Below are 20,893 nucleotides of genomic sequence, written 5' to 3'. Positions count from 1 at the left end.
AAAAGATATTAGGTGCACGTGGGCTTATAGATGGACAGATCCCTGGGTCAGATAAACAGGGAGTCTCTCACACTGGTTCCATAAATTTTCACACTCCTCACACTCAAAAGGCTAGAACTTAACCATTGGCCACCAGTCAGTTCCTCTGAGGTTTTTAATGGTGTTTTTGTGGGTGTATATTTTTTCTAATTATGCTTCACCCCGCCCCCCCCCCAATTAACTCTATAAAAGTGGGCCCTTTTATCCGACCTCTAATTGGCACTTACCCTCAGAATAAAAGACACAAGATTCGGGAATTAAAAAGAAAGAAAGAATTTAAAAAAAAAAAAAAAATGAAAGAAATTAAGTAAGGAGAAACGTGCTCTGCCCCTCCCTCTCCCTCCGGTCTCGTTAGAACCACGGTCATCGATCGTTCTTCATTATTACCCCTATATCGTCAAGATTTATATAAAACGTAACAATTGCAAATGCTCAAAAGTTGGTTCTCGGACATGCAAGGGCACCGGTGGAGATGTCTGAGAACCCTCTCAAGAACGTTTCCAGGGGGGCAGGAAGCATGGGCACTGCCGCACTGCACCCACTCGCTCTCATAACGAGATTTCTTTAGAGAAAGAGCGCATGTGCAGTCGAGTCAGCTATTTTCACAGAATTTGAAGGCTCAACATTTCCCATATTTTACAGGTAATTGTATTTTTTTAAATTTCTTTCAGCCACAGATTTGGATGAATGATTGTTGATAAAGATCACATATTCTGTTTCTGTGCATTTGTGTCTATGTGTTTGAGTGAGAAGATGATTTAAATTTGTAATGTTTTTATTTTACTCGTCTATTTCACCTCAGTTACACAGCGGATGGGTGATGCTAAGCCGGGAAAGTCCCCCGCGGCCGCGTCAGCTCAGCTGATACCCAACCGGTTCATCCTGCCCACGGATCGTGCACTGCACTGGATCGGCGATTAATATTTGATTCAAAAACGAAAAGCAATTAGTCCTTATATTTAGATATTCTAGGTCCTACTCACAAAAAACAGAAGTAAATAATAATTGACCTGACTTTGAAGTTTTGAAATTTGATTGAAGTATTTAACCAGCAATGCCAATGGCAATGGTTTCCAATTCCAGCTTCTTCTATTTCTCTGCAACAATTTTAGGGTTGCTGTCGAAAACAAATTCTGAATTAATATGTACAATCTTATTTTCAGATAACTGTGTACATGTATAAGTGTCTTAGAGCTCATGTCAACCAACCAGCATTACCATTGGTACAATAATGATAGGATATTGTCACACTTATGGATTAAATACTATGAAATACTGTGCATGTATCATGTAAAGTGCTGTCCTAATGTTGAACAGGCAGTTGCATTGGTACTTGTGCATGATGTAATTATGTTGATGCATCCAAAAAAAGAAGACAAACATTCATTTACCTAATCACATACCCCAAATCCCAAGGAAGCGGTTTATGCTGAGAACAAAACTTCACTACATACAGGTGATAACTCAACAAAAATTACACCTATGTTTTGTGCACAGAAATACAATTTCCCTGCGCGAAATTCTTTGCACCTACTGCACAAAAGAACAAAAGGCTTTAGAAAAACTTGAGACTGTGATTGCCTTAATCCCTTAATCCCTTGTACACTGAAGATGAATTGCTTGTCAAGCGCAAAATTTGTGGAGCACATTGTGAAAGAATGAGGTAAAGTACATTTTAATCTAAGAAAGGTGACAAGACAATGATTGCATGACCCTACCAGAAGAAAAATAAATAGAAAGTAAATAAAGACGAAATAGTAACAGGTGTTAAATGATATTCTCCAACCAGCAATACCTTGTCGCAGATTAGAGATAAAGGCAGTGATTTGTAACTAGGCTCTCAGATAAGTTTCATAAATGTGAATACCTGTAGATAAGTGAAGATGTACATGAATTCAGAAAAATTGAAGCTGAAATTCCTGAACACATCCTGGAATCCTGAGTCATGAATATAAATAACATTCATTAATAGGGCCGCTTGCCTCCTTTTGGCCACCACCTCCTGATTTAAACTATTTACTATTCAGAAAAAAGCCAGCCTGCCCCCCCCCCCCCAACCCCCAGAAAAAAAAGCAACGAAAAAAAAGTCTGTGATATACATTTTGTTTAAATAGATTCTAAAATGATACAAACCATTTGTTTTGTTGTACACTGCATCAGTATACTCACAGAGCACAATATCTGTGAATAAATAGGCTCGACCAGCTATAATTAGCATGGCAGCAATCTTGGAAAACAAATTGCAAAAATGTAAATAGTAAAGCCCTGCCTCCTCCTTTTTTTTTTAAAGTCCTGTTTTTGTTACCGGTATTTAAATATAACAGGTGCTATGCACTAGTGTGTACTGAGCCAATGAATGTTACATTTGTTTGATTGGTCATGATTTGTCAATGAAAGCAATATGTTGAAAAGATTTGTTGGAAAAATATCCTAAAACTTATTCCAAATAGATTTGACATCTTTCAACTTGACAATTTGCATACTTCAGTTGGGTGTTCATTTCAACTTATGGGTTATTAGAGATTAAAATTGTAATTATTCACCTATTACTTGCATGCTGTTTATGGTAGTCAACTGTGACAAGATATTTTTAGTGAGAGCAGAAAAATAAGGGGAAGAGATGAGTGGAGGTTTGAGGGAAGTTTGATAAAAAAAGTTTTGAATCTTGCAGTTGAAAATGGGCAACTCTGACTTGTACCTGGGTTTTGGAAAAACAATAAAATAAATATTAAACACCAAGTTATATTTAGGGTGAACGTATCAACAGGAGAGGTCCTCAAAAGGTACATCATAGAGTTGCCAACTTGCATTTTGATCAAATGTGACCTTTAAAGCCTGTCTGCACTAGTTTAGCCAGGAGAGATTAGACTAGCCTAGATTAGATGTCCCTGCATGGTCACTGACAGGTGGTTATCTCATCAAATCAGCTCTCAATTAACATTAGAAAAAGGGGATCATGGGGGACCAATGGTCACCGATTAGGCATTGTTTGCTATATAGAGGGCGCAATTAGGTACAAATATTGCAGTCCTGCTTTAAATATTCATTGGTGCTTATTTTCTACATCCATTTCCCCTCTGACTTGCAATGATTTGTTTCTGTAGTTTGTTCTGCTGCTGTAGTAGGTCCATGGTTGAACCTACTCAATCAGTAGACTGCATGATTATGGAGCAAGACACACTTACTTCATATCTAACCCAGATCAATGTCTCAATTTCTTATCTTCCTTCCAGAGAGATGCAATCATGCCACCCATGACTCTTTTTCTCAAGGAGGATGTCACCAAGCTCTTTCATAACAAGTTTGTTGTCATCTTAGGAGATTCCAGTGAGTTATCTTTCCTCCAATCTATGGCCCGGATCTTTTAAAACCAGATAAATCACACTTGCTCTTCAAATTGGCATTATTAGTATTTTCTTTTACATTGCTACATTTTTATGATAAAAATTCATGTACATGTATTTGAAGACAAAAGTCTTTTATATCAACTGTGTTAAAGTTGAGGAAAAAATAAATGTATGATGAAATTGTTATTAATTAAGATTTTGACATGTTGCCAATTAAAGGATTCTTTGTCATGTTCCTGGTATTGGCTAATGCATTTTAATTCACTCACAATTGGATTGAATGTATGGAGAGACTTTGGCTTTTTCTGCTCATGCATCTGGCATTGTCCAACATAAAAAGTTATTGAGCAAGACTTCAATAAGATAGACAATTGTGCTAAATAACTGATCTTTGACAGAAATTCTTGAAAGGCTAAATCGTTCAGAATCTCTTCTTCCATTGGGCAAAACATTTGTGTTGCTACTTGCTAGTAATCCATTCCACTAATCTATCTGAAATAGCGGTACTTGTATAAAAGTTGTGATGATGATGGTTTTTGTTAACCAGGCTGCTATGTGAAGAAAGCATTTCTAGTTTTGGACCCATAAATAAAGTAGTCTTACAACTTTGAGTCATATCCAAGTTGGTTCTTCTTCTTCTTCTTCTTCTACTTCTTCTTCTTCTTGTTCTTCTTGTTGTTGTTATTCTTCTTGTTGTTGTTTTTCTTGTTCTTGTTGTTCTTGTTCTTCTTGTTGTTGTTTTTCTTGTTGTTCTTGTTGTTCTTGTTGTTCTTGTTCTTTTTCCTGTGAAGTGGAAATTAGGTATCAGGTTACACACTGTTGGCAAGTTAACCATGATATGGTGCTGTGTAATGACCACAGGCCTTATAATCACCCGATTTAAATCAGTTTCCCGATTTTGTTTTTCTTTTTTTTCTTCCCACTTTTATCCCTACTTTCCTGATTTTTCCCTTATTTTCTCTATCTTTCCTTATTTCCCCTAATTTTCTCTATCTTTCCTTATTTTCCCTAATTTTCCCATTCCCCCCCCCCCCCCCAATTTTTCTTACTCAAAAGGGGGGATTGTTGTTACAGATTTACCGTAGATGCCATTTTTTTTATCCCCCAAATCCTCTTCTTTTTTTTTCTCAAGCGGGGCATGGTTCATGGAAAAAATAAAAATCTATTTTTTTGTTAGTACTCACTGAATGACCAGTACTTCTAGTCTAGGGCAGAAAGTTCATCATCCAGTATCGCTTATAAATTTGCTTGATTTTCTTCGTTCTTCAGTCCAGCGAGGGATCTACAAGGATCTTGTTGCTCTCCTGCAGGGGAATGAATACTTGTCATCACAGGATTTAAAGGCCAAGGTGAGGATGTCAGCGTTGTAAAGATTTTAGAGAATGTCTAAGTGGTCTTCGAACAGTGATTTAAAAAAAGGGTCTTAATGGCTGTCTTTACTAGTCTGGCTAGGATGGATTAGACCACCCAGGGAGGTCCCTGACAGGTGGCTTATCTCATCAACTCAGCTCTCAATTAACATAAGAAAAAGGGGATCATGGGGGACCAATGGTCACCAATTAGGTATTGTTTTCTATATACATGTAGAGGGAGCAAGTAGCTACAAGTAGTACAGTGGTGCTTTAAAGCCTGTCTGGATTAGTTTGGCCAGGAGGGATTAGACCTCCCTGTAAAGTCACTGACAGGTGGTTATCTCATCAAATCAGCTCTCAATTAACATAAGAAAAAGGGGATCATGGGCCACCGGGCACCGCTTAGGCATTGTTTACTCTATAGAGGGTGCAAGTTGTACAGTCTCGCTTTAAACAATGCTCATCACCAGTTGTAAAAGTGAGATTCTTATGTGAAGTACATGGTGTCAGCGATAAAAGGGTTGAAAAAATTGAGAACTTTCTTTTTAAATTGAAGACATAAATGTATCAATGTATCAGAATGCAGTATTATGTTGCCTCTTCACGCTTGTTTTTTAATTGACACTTAGATATTCTTTAAAATCTTTACCAAAAAAAGGGGAAAAGGAAGACTAAAGAATTCATGAACAGATATATTGCAAAGAAAGAAATTAGTAGGTTTGCTCTAAATGAAGAGGATGCTCAAGAAGAGAAGAATTGGAGGGAGGGAGTGTCATCATGGCACAAAAGTCAGTAACCCCTTGTAAAAGGGAAAATGCTGACTTGAATAAATGATGATGATGATGAATTGATGATAAGTACAAGGCCAGCATAAGAAAAGTAAACAGCATAATACAAATGTTGCTCTCTCTCATTCTTTTTCATTAAAATTATCCAGGTTTTTTTTTCACCACCTTTGTTATACATGTATTTTATTTGTACCATTTATTTTCAGGGTGAGAAGAATTTCATGAATGATGTGCTTCTGGAAGGCGGTAAGATGCATAATGGCATCAACTACAGAGAAGTCAGACAGTACAGGACAGACTATCATCTCCTTAGGTGAGATTACTGGAGCCATATTTTAAGACTTTTTAAGCCAGGACTTAAGATAGAAATCCTGATGCCTTTAAACAAACTTATATCATTCACGGAACCCAACTCCTCAGTAGTACTATTTTTTTTTTTTTATTACTTGAAACAGCAGCTCTTCGCTCGATCTGTATAAAGTTTAATTTCACCCTATTTTAGTTTAACTTACATGCTATAACTAAAATGTATTTCTCTTTAACTATGTATAAGTCTCAATGTCAAATTGTATCATATTTACTTTGTATTGCATTTATTTGAATTTTTTTGTGATGTAAATTTCCCTCAATTCAACTGTTGAGCTGCCATGTGGTTTTTATTAAATAATTTTTCAAATCAAATCAAATTACATATTCAGTCTTGTGAATAAGTCTTGCATCTGGAAGAAAACAATCTCAAAACAGAAATTATAAAAAGATCCCCCCAAAAAAGAAACAAAATAAACAAACACTAAAAGTAACCATCATGGCAATGGGAAACAACAATTTTGAACTGCCGCATCAAGTTTTATTAGTTTATAGCTGAAAATACTTTCAACTAAAATACTGTTGCCATTTACTCATATCCCTTGTTACTGCATTATTTACAGAAGTCCACTTACATTTAGAACAATCTAACTGGATTATTTATCTTTTTTCTGTGTGTAGGTTTTACTTCATCACCAGAATCCACAACAAATACTGGGAGGAAATCATCTTGCCTGACCTGCAGGGGGATCCTGTTCCTGATGTTGTGATCATGAACTCCTGCCTGTGGGACGTCTCCCGTTATGGCCAATACAACAGTATGAAGACCTTCAAGCGCAACATAGAGACCACCTTCAGCAAGCTCAATAGCATCCTCCCGATTGAGACACTCATCATGTGGAACACCGCCTTGCCGGTAGCTGAGGAAATCAAAGGTGGGTTCTTGCTGCCTGAACTGCACGACCTGAGCAAGACCATGCGCTATGACGTCCTTCTTGGCAACTTCTATGCAAAAGAGCTGGCAAAGTGCTACGAGATAGATGTCCTGGACTTGAACTATTTCTTCCGTCACCAGATGCATAGGCAGGTCGGAGATGGTGTGCACTGGAACTACGTAGCTCATCGTAGGATCACCAACTTGGTCCTGGCGCACATCGCGGTGTCCTGGGGAGTCGGGTGTCCAAGGGGAAAAGACTCGTTGAAACTTCCCGATAACCTCTACTATGATTTTGAGACAGACGACGAGAAGGCTTCTCAGAGGTCGTCAAAGCTGGGTGATCGGAAGACGAATTCACCTGCTTACATAGAAACAAAGGAGAATGATGATGACAGCATCAAAAGTGAGAACATGAAAGGGTTTGGCAAGGATGATGGTAGATCTGGCTCGGTTCCTAAGCTCAGAAATGAACAAGACGGCAGAAGATCAAGAAGTCCACTTGAACAAGATCGTCCACGAAGTTCAAGGAGTCCCCTTGAACGAGATCGTCCTCCAAGTCGATCGGAAAGTCGAGTTGATCCTGTCAAGAGGCACCGAAGGGACAGATCCCCTGTCCGTCAAAACACTCCGCCCCTTAGAGGAGGAGGCCTCTCGTCTGCTCTGGAGCTCAAGCCGATAGACCTTGGCAATATTCCCAAGGATACGGCACCGTTGATGGGGTCCCCAGGACGTTCACTCAAAAGCACTTTACCCAGAGCCGGAGGTCGCTACCAGCCTTATGCCCATCCAAACAATCCACATGCCTATCAAAACAACCAACCTTATCACATCCAACCTCAGAGCCAACCGCAAACATGGTTTCCAAATCAATCCATCACACCTCAACCTTACTATCCTCAGGCCCAGTTCACACCATACCCAAATCCGCAACCCTACCCATACTACCAACAAAATGCTGGACAATTCTGCAATCCGTACAACGTTCAGAACCTGCATTACGATAACCGCATGCGCCAACGGTTGGCCGCAGAGCGCAACATGGAGGTTGTGAGGGGTCTCTTGATGAACGATGTGTACAGATTGTAATAAGCAAGCTCAGCAAAAAGTTAGCATTAGTGATTCCAGAGAAAAAGGTTCACTATGTGCATAAAAAGTGTTGTAAAAGACGGGACTGTGGCATCCTCATAGCTTTGATTGTATGTTTCAATTGAGGCTGGGAGAATTTATTACTTTACTGATCATCCTTTTGTTTTACTCATTTAAAGTTTGTTGTAAGGGTAAAAATAAAGAAAAAACACAAGTGCAAACATAAGCAAAACATTTATGTTTTTGTTGAGATTGTCTGCTATGTTGGGGAAAGTTTTTTTTTTGCCTCCATGTTTTGTTGCATGTTTTTTGCCACTGTGCAAATAATATTGAATTTACTTTTCTCTCCTGCTGTTGAATTAGTTACAACTCAAATGATCAAAATTAAGATGCAAACAGTAAAACATGTCATTGTTTGAGTGCATTAGAATACAAACCTACAAAATGTTTACCTATTGAGTTTCCCTAGAATTGGCAGTCAGTCGAAAAGAAGGCATTGAACTTGCTAGCATTTAACTTGAAATGATCTCCAATCATCAGGTTTTTAAAGTCCAATGAAAAGCATTTATTTTGAAAGATTGTGTTGATTTTATGTGTGAAAGTAACATAATACATTAAACAACAGAGTGTTTGGTGTGTATCAAGTTGCCAACCTCTCAGAGAGACAGAGAGAGAGAGAGAGAGAGTAGGTGCTTATGGATTACTTGCCTGAAGAGTTGTAAAGCCTGGGACCATAAAGTGGCATAGATGATAATACTCATTTCCTATTTCCATAGAAAGGTCATGCCCTTTTGTATGTTAATTTTTAAGTATCTTAAGTACAAAAAGTACAGGTAGTCTTGAGTTAATTCCTATCATGAAATTGCATTTCAAAAGTCCTGAATGTTTAATCATGTAGTGATTAAAACAAGTTTGTTATAAAGATGTATACAAATGTCTTCTGGGGTTTTATTTTATGCTAGATAAGATTTTGAAAAGATTTTAAATGTTGCTGCAAAACCGTGTGCAGTGGAAGGGACCAACATTTGCCTGTATGGGTATTCAACTTGTGTACAGATATCTCCCATCTTTCTTTGCTTATTACACATGTATTGCACACATTTATCAAAATTTGTCAATTGTATGGGGAATTTCATTTCTCGTATTAAAGGGATAGTTGAGTTCTGTTGCAGAGGGCGCTACACAAAATATTTTTTTTGGGTGAGATAATGAAAAACTGAGTGTCAAATTTGATAGAACATACAATTTAAATGACAAAATCATCTTTGTTTGATCAAAATCGGTTCAGAGACGGCTGAAATATTCATAAATATAACGATTTCTAATACTTGTGTACCACCACAAATATTAGATAATTTGAATTGAAGCCGTTGGAAAACGAAATAGCGCCTTTCGAAATAGTGCCTTTTACGTTGTATTTCAGCCAATGCCGATGTTGGCTTTTTTGTTGGCATTTTCGTGTTGGTAATATTAGGCACAACCAGCCGGCCCATGTATTGTTATTTTTACTTAAATAATTAACGGTCATCATATTTTTTTGAAAGTGGAGCTAAATTGGTATGATCCTATTGGCTAAATTTCACACATTTTGGGGTCTAAAATTACCTTCATAGAAATTTTAGGTTCTAAAAGGGCACTAGAAATGTCATAGATAAGAATAAGAGCAATAACCATGCACTTTGAAGACATCTGCAGTCTGAAAATAGAGCTCAACTATCCCTTTAATCTGTGGGACTTTCTTGAATTTGTAAAAATCATATTTTTGTTATTTAGTAACAAAAATCAGGTTTTAAATGTGATAGGGCATGTATGGTGTCACCTTAGGTTTATTAATCTATGCGACAAAGAGTTCTGAGGTTTTTTTTTTCTTTGGAAATTCAAGAAAAGGCTGAAATTATGTAACATGAATTTCTTACCAAATTACTCTTGAATACCTGTGTAGTTTAGTTCAAGGAAGTATGTTTGATATACAGAGTGTTACGTTTTGTTCTTTTTTAGTTCTTTTAACAACAAACTCACGACAACCCGTCCTCTCCGAAGGCCAGTGTCAGATGATAGAATTAATTGTCGCACAAATATCTGAGGAGGATGAAGACAAGGGACATTTTCAATTTGATTTTTTTTTTAAATAAAAAGTTGTCTTTGGTTGTATCAAAGGATATTAAACACGTACTCTTTAAATAGTACCATGTAATTAGAGCATTTTTTAGGGGTAAATATATGGGTCAGCAGCTTGACAATTTATCTTGTCTATGCAAAAGACTTTTGACTTCTAGTGGGGTTTTCGTTGAACTATTAGTTTTAGGTTTTTTTTTATATAGAAATTTCAGTTAGTACTTCCTTGTTTATATAATTCTGCCTCGAATTACTGTGCATAATTATTTTCTTCAAATATGAGAAGATACCAAAGAAAGAGTACAATTTTTGTGCTGAGAAAGTGGATTCATTCACCCCTTTCATGGATTATGTCTTACTTTAAAAAAGTTGTTTTATGTTTATGCTGCATTTTATTTTCTTGTATACACATGATGAATATTACACAGATTGAGTAAAGAAATTTATCAACAAGATATCTTGGTATTTAATTTTCTTTGCTGTCATTTTGTGATTTTATTTCATTTAACCTAGTGTTGTTAAAGTCGGAGACATTTGATAGAACCCCATATAAAAAAAAAAAAATCAATCGATCGAGAGACATACAAAGAGAGAGAAAAAGACATAGATATATATATATATAGAGAGAGAGAGAGAGAGAGAGAGAGAGAGAGAGAGAGAGAGAGAGAGAAAAGAGAGGAGAGGGAAAGGGGGGGGGGGGGGGGAGTGAGGGAGACTCAGAGAAGAGAGATGGGGGAAAGAATGTGGGCAAATGGATGAAAAGTGCTTTTTTTTTATCAATTTCGAATGGTACTCTGAGGGTGGAGGGGGGGGGGGGGGGGGGGGGGAGTAAAAACTGACATTAACTTGAAGCAGGCTTCTTTCGATTTAGTTTGTATAGCTTTGTGTAAATTTAAAAAAAAGGGGGGGGGTTGGTACACACATATTAAGACATACTTTAATGGGTCACCTTTTCACACAAAAATCCCTAAACATGGGTCCTATTTTCAACAAAAATATCCCTAAACATGGATCCGTTTTTTTCAAAATTTCCAAAATGATCTGGTGTTTGCATGGCGAACACCTGCAAATTGTGAAAAAGGGCTTTACTTCGAGAGAAATCACCCCAAATGACCCTTACAAATGGGTAGGGGTTTCGAGGCTTGAGCTTGGGCGGCACACCCAAGGGCCAGTGACAATGTGATAATCGTATTCTGTTTTGTTTTGTAGTTGGCCGAGGAAGGGAAATTCCCCTGCGGAAAAAAGAAATCTAGCGCCATCTGCTGTCCTTGTTTGGAAAACTTACCAGCCAGCTGTCATGTCATTATTACATGGATAAGAGGTCGAAGTCGTTCGTAGAAAGGTGAACATTTGGGTGCATGGAGTTCACGTTATTTTCCATGTAGCATGCGACTTCCCGTGCCATTCATGTCTCATGGACTGTATAAATTCTCACTGCTCGTCGACTGCTGAGATAATCAACAGTCATTAAGAAACGACGTTAACGAGACGCGAGCCGCTTTCTTTTCAGTTTCAGGCCGTTTTCCAGTTCTCAGACAGACTGAGTCGGACTGAGGCTCCATCCACGCCCTGCCCGTTCCCGAGCCCATGTTTTATGATCGTAAACAAAAGGTTGTACTAGAATCTACATGTTACAATAATGTGTGACTTCTTAAGTTCATTTGACACACAGAGTCAGACTCAATATCGTCTGTATCACTCTGTAAGGTAACAGAAAAAGCCAACATGGATCTTGGAAAACCAAATCTGCTTCGTTTTTCCAACGTTGCTCTTCGCCTTCCAAGTGTTTTTATTCTGGAATCTCTCTACCATTCGAGGGCCCAGAAGCTGATTGAAGAGAGCGATGTGCTGAACAATGAAATGGTGGAAAAGCTTGGGGTTGCACCAGAGAAATTGACTCTTGGTGCTCAATATATCGGTAAGCAGAAACGGATCCGGGCTAACTCGGCCCACGGGACTAATCGGTCCAGCTGGAAAAACTGGGCCGAGATGTCCCGACCTGATTAATCGATCGAGAGATACCAATGTGTATATGTTTGTGCTCTTTGTGACTTAATAATGCCCTTTCCAACCACAATCTTTAATGGAATTGTGTTAAATGATACTAATGAAAACAATCTATAACTTATCTTTAGGTAAAATGACAAAAAACGTACACAAATAAAGATCTACACAAACATGATATACACATTCACATTGGTATCTCTCGATCGATTAATTAGGGCGGGACATCTCGGCCCAGTTTTTCCAGCTGGTCCGAGTAGTCCCGTGGGCCTAATTAGCCCGACTCCGCAGAAACTCAGTTACTAATTCTAGATCTATCATAACTGAAGCGATTGTGCTAAATGGAAATAAGCACTTTCGCATGGTTTAAAATGCTACAAATGGCATTCGCCAAAAATTAAGCAACAAGAATGATGGGGGTGGGGGGGGGGGGGCGTTGCATTTACATGTGTTTTTCTTACTAATGAAGACTGAAAATTTATGTATTTCCTCGTTTTGTTTCCTTGTAATCATGCAAAACATGCAAGTACATGTGGATCTAGACCTATGTGTATTTGTGTACATGTAGCATGATCATGATGAAGCGTATACTGAGCTGAATTGAAATTGAAATCTTGAAATCATGTGATGTTCAACATTTATGATAATATCAAGTATCAACATGTCCTAAGGATAGGAATGCTTTTTTTTCAGGGTTATATTTCTAGCATCTCAGTACTTGTAGTCTGATTAAATTTTCATTTCATGTTTTCAATTTATTTTTTAATTTCCATGTACTGTACATCTGTTACCTGTTTTTTCTTCTTTTCAACTGATATAAATCTGACAAGTCTGTACTAAACCTTTGGTGTAAATGTTATCAGAATTATTTTAATGTGTTTTCAATGAACATTTTTATTTTCTCTTCTCTTTGCAATGCAGGTTACCTGATTGCCCTATTGCTGCATGCCCTACCACTTCATATGCTCTTCAAGTTCTACGTTCACATGATCGTGGGCATACTGATCCTTGCATCCCACCACCTCTCCAGCCATTACCTTGCCCTACAAGCTCAGGCCGACCCTGCAAGCCATGAGTCGGTCTACAACACCACCCCCAGCGTTCATCAGCTCTTCATGTTCATCGGTCTCCAGCTGGGGATCTGCGTGGTTTGCGCTCAGCTACTCAAGACCAGGCATCTCTGGGCCTTTGCGCCGTACCTTTTGCCACTTCTTGCACGTGCTTGCGGGCTGTCGGTGCCCTTCGGGGTGATCATGCACACCGTTGCGGAAATCATCAGCATAGTGGTTGTCACCGTCTTCACCCTGAGGCACATCCTGGTGCCGTACCGCCTTGCCCTCATCGGGTTACAGACCCTGCAGGAGTACGTTGAGTTGTACGGTATTGTCAGCGTCGTCTTGGCTCTGTACAACAGGTTCTTTGTGCCCGCGATTTACCTGGTGTTCTGGATCACGATATTCATGTACCAGCTTTACTCGTACTTCGTCAACAAGAGCCACATGGCTGTCCAGGAGAAGTGGGTTCTGATTCTCCTTGCATCCGTTGCTGATTGTTGCGTCAGCCCCTGGAGCCTGGTTGGCCTCAGCTTTACAGTGTCCTATACCGCGTATATTGTACTGACGTTCTGTAAGATCTACCTGAAGGGATTCAATGAAGGAGAACAAAGAGATTTCCTCCACAGAGGATGGACCGAAGGGGTGACTCTGATGTTGCTGGCAATGCAGACAGGCCTCCTCAGCCTCAAGAAATTCGAGAAAATCCTCCTCCTCAGTATTGTTCTCTTTATCGTGATCTCGTCTACAATCCAATCCATCCATGAGCTGACCAACCCAGTGTTATTGTCTCTTGGAGCGTCTAACAACCGCAGCGTAGGGAAACATGTCAAAGTTCTGGCCCTCAGTTTTGCTTTGATGTCTGTTCCTTTGTACATGAGCTACATGGTGTTTACCATCTTCGACATGGAGCTGTGGCTGTTGATCATTGTGTCCAGTTGCCTGCTGACAGCTATTCAGACGCTGGGTTCGGTCTTGATCTATGCCCTCTTCATGGTGGATCATCGCTACGAAACACCTTGGGAATCACTGGACGATGTCGTCTATATGATCCAGTCTCTGTGCCACATCCTGGAGTTTTTCCTGGCTCTTTTTGTCCTCTGCTATGGGGGCTTGGAATCAATGAATGCCAGCTACAACCTCACTGGCGGCTTGGTAATTGTGGTGCATTCCTACTTCAACGTGTATCAACGTGCTCAAGCGGGATGGACTTCCTTCATGAAACGTCGCAACGCATCAAGGAAAATCAGCCACCTCCCCAAGGCAGACCCTGCAGAGCTGTCCTCCAAGAAAGACCTCTGTCCAATCTGCTATGAAGAGATGCAGTCGGCAAGCATCACCCCCTGCAAGCATTTGTTCCACAGTATCTGCTTGCGGAAGTGGCTCTATGTGCAGGAGAATTGTCCGTTATGCCATAGTGCCATTGTGGAATCCACTCCCAGCGGTTCTGGTGATAACGTCATTGGTCAAGACCCACAGTCCTCCAACCAGGAACAAGACAATGCCCAGCCAGGTGCTGGTGGGGATGCCAATTCAGATGCTGCTTCAAATAGCACAGAGGTACTTCCCACACAAGCATGCTCTCAAAATGCTACCATTGATTCCTTGCCAGAATCTGAGTCAGGATCAACAGTTTGCTCTGAAGAAGATTCCAACTCCTGTGTTTCCTTTAAGGACCAAAGTTGCTCAAGCAATGTGCACAGTTCCATTCCTGCTGCTAGTGTTCAAGCAAGCTAACGTGTGAGAAGTTTCTATTATTTTTACATCTCTTCTTTGTTTCAATGAAATGATGGCAACATTGGCAAGCACACTTAGAAAATAATGTCCGTGTTAATGAAAGCTTGGAAAGCCAAGTGCGTCACCTCTTGAAATGCAATAGTGTTAAAATAATTTGGACTAAATTTGCTTTACAAAAACTACAAGTTCCCTGAAATCTATTTTATTGAATAAAGTTTTAGGGAAAAGCACTGACAATGAAATAATGTGACTTGATTTTGAAGGTTGAAGCATCTGCCAGAGGTCATTAGCCCCTTATTTTATTATTGACCAAAAACATAGCGTAAAAGTAATACAGGGTTAAAAATGTAACAGTATGAATATACATGTAGTTAGAGCCTGGGAGAATTACACAAATGCCAAAGAAAAAAATTGTCTTGTAGGCTTGCCATTATCTGCTTTTCTGTCTGATCAAATCATCTAGGCTTCCTATTGCCATTCTTCTACTAAACTGTAATTATTTAAGATGCTTTATGGAGTGGGGGATATGACAAGGTTTATGATGAACATTACGGGAATGTACTGTATGATGACCTTTGACCCCCAATGTACAGTGTATGTAAGTTTATGAGAAGAACACATTCTTCTACAGTTATATAATGTGTAATAATTCAATATTTTTTGTCTAAAGAAATGGCTCAATATACTACATTGAAAAGTACAGAAATGCAAAAACTGAAAAGTAATTGTCGTTTTGCAGCCGAAAGGGCGTTCGCTTATATTTTACACAGAGTTAACGCCCTTCTGGCTCAAAACAGACAGATGAAGTGTAGAACTAGAAATATTGATGATTTTTTTATAGTAATTGAGGCTGAAGCTGACTAAAATGCCCCAAACGCTGAACAATAAATATCCAAAATCCTAATACACTACATGTACATGTATGTAATTGTTTATTATTATCAAAGTTTTTTATTACACATAGTTGGTTTTTTAAAGAAAACTGAGTGACAAGAAATACTGATGCTTTATGTACATGTACAGTAGGTCTCAATGCTTCATAGATACATGTACAATGTACATGTACATGTATATTGGATAAACTTTACATGCTGTAGGCTTGAATACTTTCGTAAACAGTATGTACACCTGTACTGACTGTTCATCCTGTACAGTTTCACATATACATATATATTTAGTATCAGTTTTGCATGGTTGGTATTGAATGGAAGAGATCAATTCACCAGCTTAAAAATTGGACATTACAGTGTATGAAACACAATACACGTCCCTATAAATAGACATTATGGTTACGTTTGATGAACTTAGAGCTGACAATTCATCAACTCAGTAATTTTCTTTGAAAAGCTTTTAGCATTCATTATAAGCCAGTGTGATGCCCTTAATTGCCTGATTGTAGGTAGCTTGCTGTGCTGTAGTAAATCATTACATTTAAATGCCAAAGCAGTCTAAAGACAACTACAATATTTATTTAGTAGCTGTGAGGATTTTAGAAATCTGACATTGTGTGGACATAATTTTCTAACATACAGTATTGAAATATCATAGTGATATTAATGGGTAATCTAAAATTATTGTGCCTAACTTGCCACTTCTGATACGACAGGATTAAATTAAATAGTGTTTAATAGAGCTACTGAAATGTTCCATATATGTAGTATTAAAATTAAACAAACATGATTTATTTTTCTTTCCACACAATAATTAATACAATTTCCTTTACTACATAATGTTAATGTTTTGCTTGATGGTCTGAAATTGAGATAGTTGAATACCAATGATTGTAATGATTGTAAAACAAACAATGTTACCCATAGAGACATTATATCATAATGTGATATGCACTACGCAAGAACAGATTATTATTATCATTATTAAGTATGGTAGACTATATGTTTCAGTATTCGACGTACAAATGTAGGAGACTAGCATTGCTGGGATGAAGAAGAGCAAAAATTGTAAATACAATCTTTGAGAATTTTGCTTTGCAAGGGTCCGCAATTACGCATTTATTGAGATATTTTTCATGTTATTTATTAACTTAGAATTATACTTTTGTTGATTTAAGTATACAGTATTAAAAGAATCACTGGACACACTTTGAAAAGAAGACTTGAATTTTGTTAATGGATTTGGAAACTTTACTTCCAGAAGTGATAAATATGAACATTCCTGTCTGAAGTTGGTGAGAGAAAATGGTAGACATGAAACGTGTCCCTGTGTTATTACATTGTGCTCTGAATTTTTGTTATAATTCCATCCATCCATGATATGGAACACATTTTTCTGTACTTCCTTATTTGTTAAACTTTCTGTTCTGCTTTTTGCAACAATTAAGTATTAGGATTGAGAAAAAAGGACACTTCAGATTAATTACAACTCAAGAATTGCAAGTTAAGGAACTACATGTACATCTTGTGTCAAACCGAACTTTGTACAGTGTCAAGTTGAAGAGTGTAGAATTCCAAGCATGTTTTGAGGTATTTCTTGAAACAAGTATTTGTAAACAACAGAAATTTCACTTTTTTAACAAATTCATCTTGGTCATGTTAACTGTGTTGATTTCTTTGTACATCATTAATTTTGTGCTTGAACTGGCCATTCCACAAGATATAATTAAGAAAATAGCATCATGATTTATTGATAAAGGCTCTACACTTTCTTTTTTGGTAAGGGCCCGGATTGAACTTTTTACCGGCTGTATACATGTACATGAGCCCCAGGATGTGAACATTTCACAATTTTGGGGTCCATGTGTCCCATATGTCTGTTACGCTGTAGTGTTGAGCTCTGTATCGATGATTCCATTATGCCAAGATATTGTGGATTATTTTCCTGGTTCAAACAATCGATCTACTACAGGATAAACAATCCAGAATGAAATCATTATAGCCATATGTTCTCTCGACATACGATGCCCATACTACTGAGAGCTCATGATTAGCTTTAGATGAATTGGCATGTTGTTGGAAAATGATCAAAAATAGAATGTGCAGTACTCTCGATGATCAAGGTAAACAGGAAGAAAGAAAATCAGGAAGGAAGAAATTGCTTAGGAAATGTTATGTTCTAGAGTTCAGATCACACCGTGACGCCAGTGTCTATAGTGCCATCATATTCCAAATATTTTATCTTATATTATCTTTGTTTGTGCTCATCAACAAATAATTTTGTTTCAACAACTCCTGATTATATGTACATGTACATGTACAGTATATGTATTTAATTTTTTTTTTAGATAAGATTAGAAATATGTTGCAGTCACTTATTTGTAATGCTACATGTTTGAATGCCTATAGTGGGTTTTTTTTTTTTTTGGGGGGGGGAGGGGGTTTTAAAAACACAAATGTATCTTTAATTTTAATCCATTTAAGACAGAGTTTGTTAAAAGTTTGATATAATATTATTTATGTTAAAAATCTGAACTCTTCAAAGTCTCAACACCGATATTAATTGAATACCGGTATATTGAATTATTGGAAAACTTCAAATTTTTATTTTTTATTGTAAAAATAATACTATACAATTTTTCAATATCCAATTAAAAACTGTACATAGTACATGTCTATACACGGTATATTCCATTTTTAATTTTTGGTTTTATCCATAGATGTAATCTTACAAAAACAGGCAAAGTGCAGCGACATTATGATCTTTCTGCTCAAATACATGTATGTGGATTTGTTTGTTGAGAAGAACAGATGAAAACGAACATGGCATACCGCAAAGTTGGGAAATATGTAATTGATATGTTTTGGTATCAGGACAATAAGACGAGCCTTCTCATTCTTGGATCCTATCCAAGCCATTTTTCGGGGTGTTATTCAATAACACTCAAAGGACCAGCAGAATTTGAAAAAAAGAAAACCTGAGAAAGCCATTATTTGTAAGAGATATACAGTAACTGTGATACATTTACAAAGATCTTCACCAGTATGTAATTTCTATTGATATCACAGTTACCACATCTGTCAATACATTTTTCATTACACCCTGACCTTGTATTGAAAATATTTTAAGCATCTGATTTTCTTTTTCTTTTCTTTTTCTTTTCTTTTCAAAATATATACATACCGGTATACACTAGTTACATGTACTTAGAAAGAAGGGTTTTTACATGTAATATAAAATATATATCTACAAACTTAATTAAAAAGAAAAGACTCAATTAATTCATAAATTCAGAAAAAAATTGAAATACAATGGGATGGGGAAGATGATATTGATTATCACATGACACATAGCAAATTTGAAATGAGTTATTGTATCTGTTTATCTTTCTCCAACAATTTATTGGTTAATTCAAGTAACTTGACAATAATTTGCAGTGAAGATTCATAATATTATCCTTGTAATTCACATGCAAAATTAAAAGATATTTTGCAAATTTGCATAAATCAAGTACTGGGGTAGCTTTTTTTTCTTGTCTTTGACTTCAATGTCCCATTGTATAGTTTCTGTTGTAGCTCATCAATTTGCAAGACTGACTTAAAATGGAATACATACTTGTGTAGGTTTCAAGTTTCCGTTGTATTTACAATAGTAGGTCCTATGATGCACAGACAATTCTATAAAATATGTGCATTTCCGCCTTGACTATTAATATCTTGATTTCCATTTTCCACCTTACTGCTGTAACTTTTGACCATGTGCATTGTTGTATCTTTTATTGAATGGGTATACATTTGTAACACCTCAGAAAATGATCAATACGCCTCATCCACAGATTTTTGGATTGAAGATATAATATTCGATTAGCAGCATATGGTTTGAGTGCAAATAAGGGTTATTTTGATTTCCTCTTTTTACTGTCTTTATGTCAAAATTATATTTCACCAACATGTCATTTTGTGTATGAAAATACACAGTAGGCCTTTTGGAGGATGGGATTTATTCAACAGTCAAAGAATAAAATTGATCATGAGATGCACTTGTTAAAAATAAACAAGCTATGGGGGGGGGGGGGGGGGATATATACATGTATTTACATTCAGTACATGAATACCCTATTTCCTGTTCTGTGTCATACAGTCATATTATAGGCCTGCTGTTGAAAGTACTGTTATAAGTACTGTTATAAGTACTACGGTACATGTCCTTACTCTAGATACTGAACAACATAATGGGGTCAATTGATGATAATCAAATGAGGCCATTGTAAATCTGTGTTTCAAGCTGTGTGTAGCGTATCAGGTTATCTACTCTGATGATATTGAGCCAAATGGCTGGCAAATATTATTGATCATTTTCGTCCTGTGCACCATTCAGCTGTGTTACTTACTTATGGTGATCCGACACATGCTCCAATTTCAATTGCCCTGGGCATTCGTTTGTCAAGGTATATGTGCAGTAACGGCTACCGTATAAGTTGTAATTGTTTTTGGGTTAGGCCAGGCCTGATACTTTCCCGTTTTAAATCGGTTTCTTGATTATTGATTTAAAAAAAATCAAAAAAAAAAATCCAGATTTTTGTTGTTGTTGATTTTTTCCATCCAAAAATGGATAGTCCCTGAGATTGATTTAAATCCAGTTTAAAATGGGGGGGGGGGGGGGGGGGGTGAGATGCCCTTTTCTCATGACTTGCTTGAACGCCTTGCATAATCACTCGGCACCTCGCTTCGCTTGGATTTCTAAAACCTTTACATTTTTTACTCTCACTAAAACCTGTAAAAAAACAAACTACCAGTATTATCACTATTACCACTGGGTTAGGCTTTACATAAAGTGATTATGTAGTCCAGGGTTGGAGTTGAGAAGTTAATTAATATGCAAGGAGTTCCTTGGTTTGTGTAGGACATTTATTGTCGATCAATTGTTGTTGGAGCATCTGTCTCACAACTAGGCATGCTACACAGCCTTGTAAGACTCCTAATCTGCTACAGACATACAGTGTAATGTATGCTGTAGATTTAATCCATTATATGCCCTTTGCGATGTCCAGATGATGCAGATATGTCTGCCGATATGACAGCGTAAGTCGTAGCTTGCAATTTAGCTCTGGCAATGTATATTGACAAGGAGAAGATGAATGTAAAATGCTAAAACGATGATGGCTCGAGATTCTCGACTTGCCATGGCCTTTAGAAAGGGGATAGACTCAACATTTCTTGAAATAGAGACCATACATACT

At 37.5% G+C, this 20,893-nt stretch overlaps 2 protein-coding genes across 2 annotated transcripts; both read left to right on the top strand.

The window, feature by feature from the left end:
* Nucleotides 1–587: 587 nt before the first annotated feature.
* LOC581481 (PC-esterase domain-containing protein 1A) lies at nucleotides 588–9,088 on the top strand. Its single transcript, XM_030985438.1, has 5 exons — nucleotides 588–681; nucleotides 3,273–3,366; nucleotides 4,656–4,735; nucleotides 5,733–5,839; nucleotides 6,514–9,088. Exons 2-5 carry the CDS (start codon nucleotides 3,285–3,287, stop codon nucleotides 7,853–7,855), a joined length of 1,611 nt encoding a protein of 536 aa, XP_030841298.1. The 5' UTR covers nucleotides 588–681; nucleotides 3,273–3,284; the 3' UTR covers nucleotides 7,856–9,088.
* A 2,170-nt stretch (nucleotides 9,089–11,258) lies between these two features.
* Nucleotides 11,259–17,252, top strand: LOC581419 (RING finger protein 145). The gene is made up of 2 exons (XM_781419.5): nucleotides 11,259–11,888; nucleotides 12,896–17,252. Exons 1-2 carry the CDS (start codon nucleotides 11,696–11,698, stop codon nucleotides 14,761–14,763), a joined length of 2,061 nt encoding a protein of 686 aa, XP_786512.2. The 5' UTR covers nucleotides 11,259–11,695; the 3' UTR covers nucleotides 14,764–17,252.
* Nucleotides 17,253–20,893: the final 3,641 nt, after the last annotated feature.

This window comes from Strongylocentrotus purpuratus, unplaced genomic scaffold, assembly GCF_000002235.5.
Source record: "Strongylocentrotus purpuratus isolate Spur 01 unplaced genomic scaffold, Spur_5.0 spur5_scaffold_15, whole genome shotgun sequence".
Lineage (NCBI taxonomy): Eukaryota > Metazoa > Echinodermata > Echinoidea > Camarodonta > Strongylocentrotidae > Strongylocentrotus > Strongylocentrotus purpuratus.
The sequence above is the reverse complement of the archived record's forward strand: the minus strand, read 5'-3'. Positions and strand labels throughout refer to the sequence as shown.

Bases quoted from the DNA above. Each gene is read 5' to 3' on its own strand.
- LOC581481 (XM_030985438.1), top strand. From the start codon at position 3,285: ATGCCACCCATGACTCTTTTTCTCAAGGAGGATGTCACCAAGCTCTTT. The intron at 4,736-5,732 runs GTGAGGATGTCA...ATTTATTTTCAG, and splicing joins CACAGGATTTAAAGGCCAAG to GGTGAGAAGAATTTCATGAA. The intron at 5,840-6,513 runs GTGAGATTACTG...TTCTGTGTGTAG, and splicing joins ACAGACTATCATCTCCTTAG to GTTTTACTTCATCACCAGAA.
- LOC581419 (XM_781419.5), top strand. From the start codon at position 11,696: ATGGATCTTGGAAAACCAAATCTGCTTCGTTTTTCCAACGTTGCTCTT. The intron at 11,889-12,895 runs GTAAGCAGAAAC...TTTGCAATGCAG, and splicing joins TCTTGGTGCTCAATATATCG to GTTACCTGATTGCCCTATTG.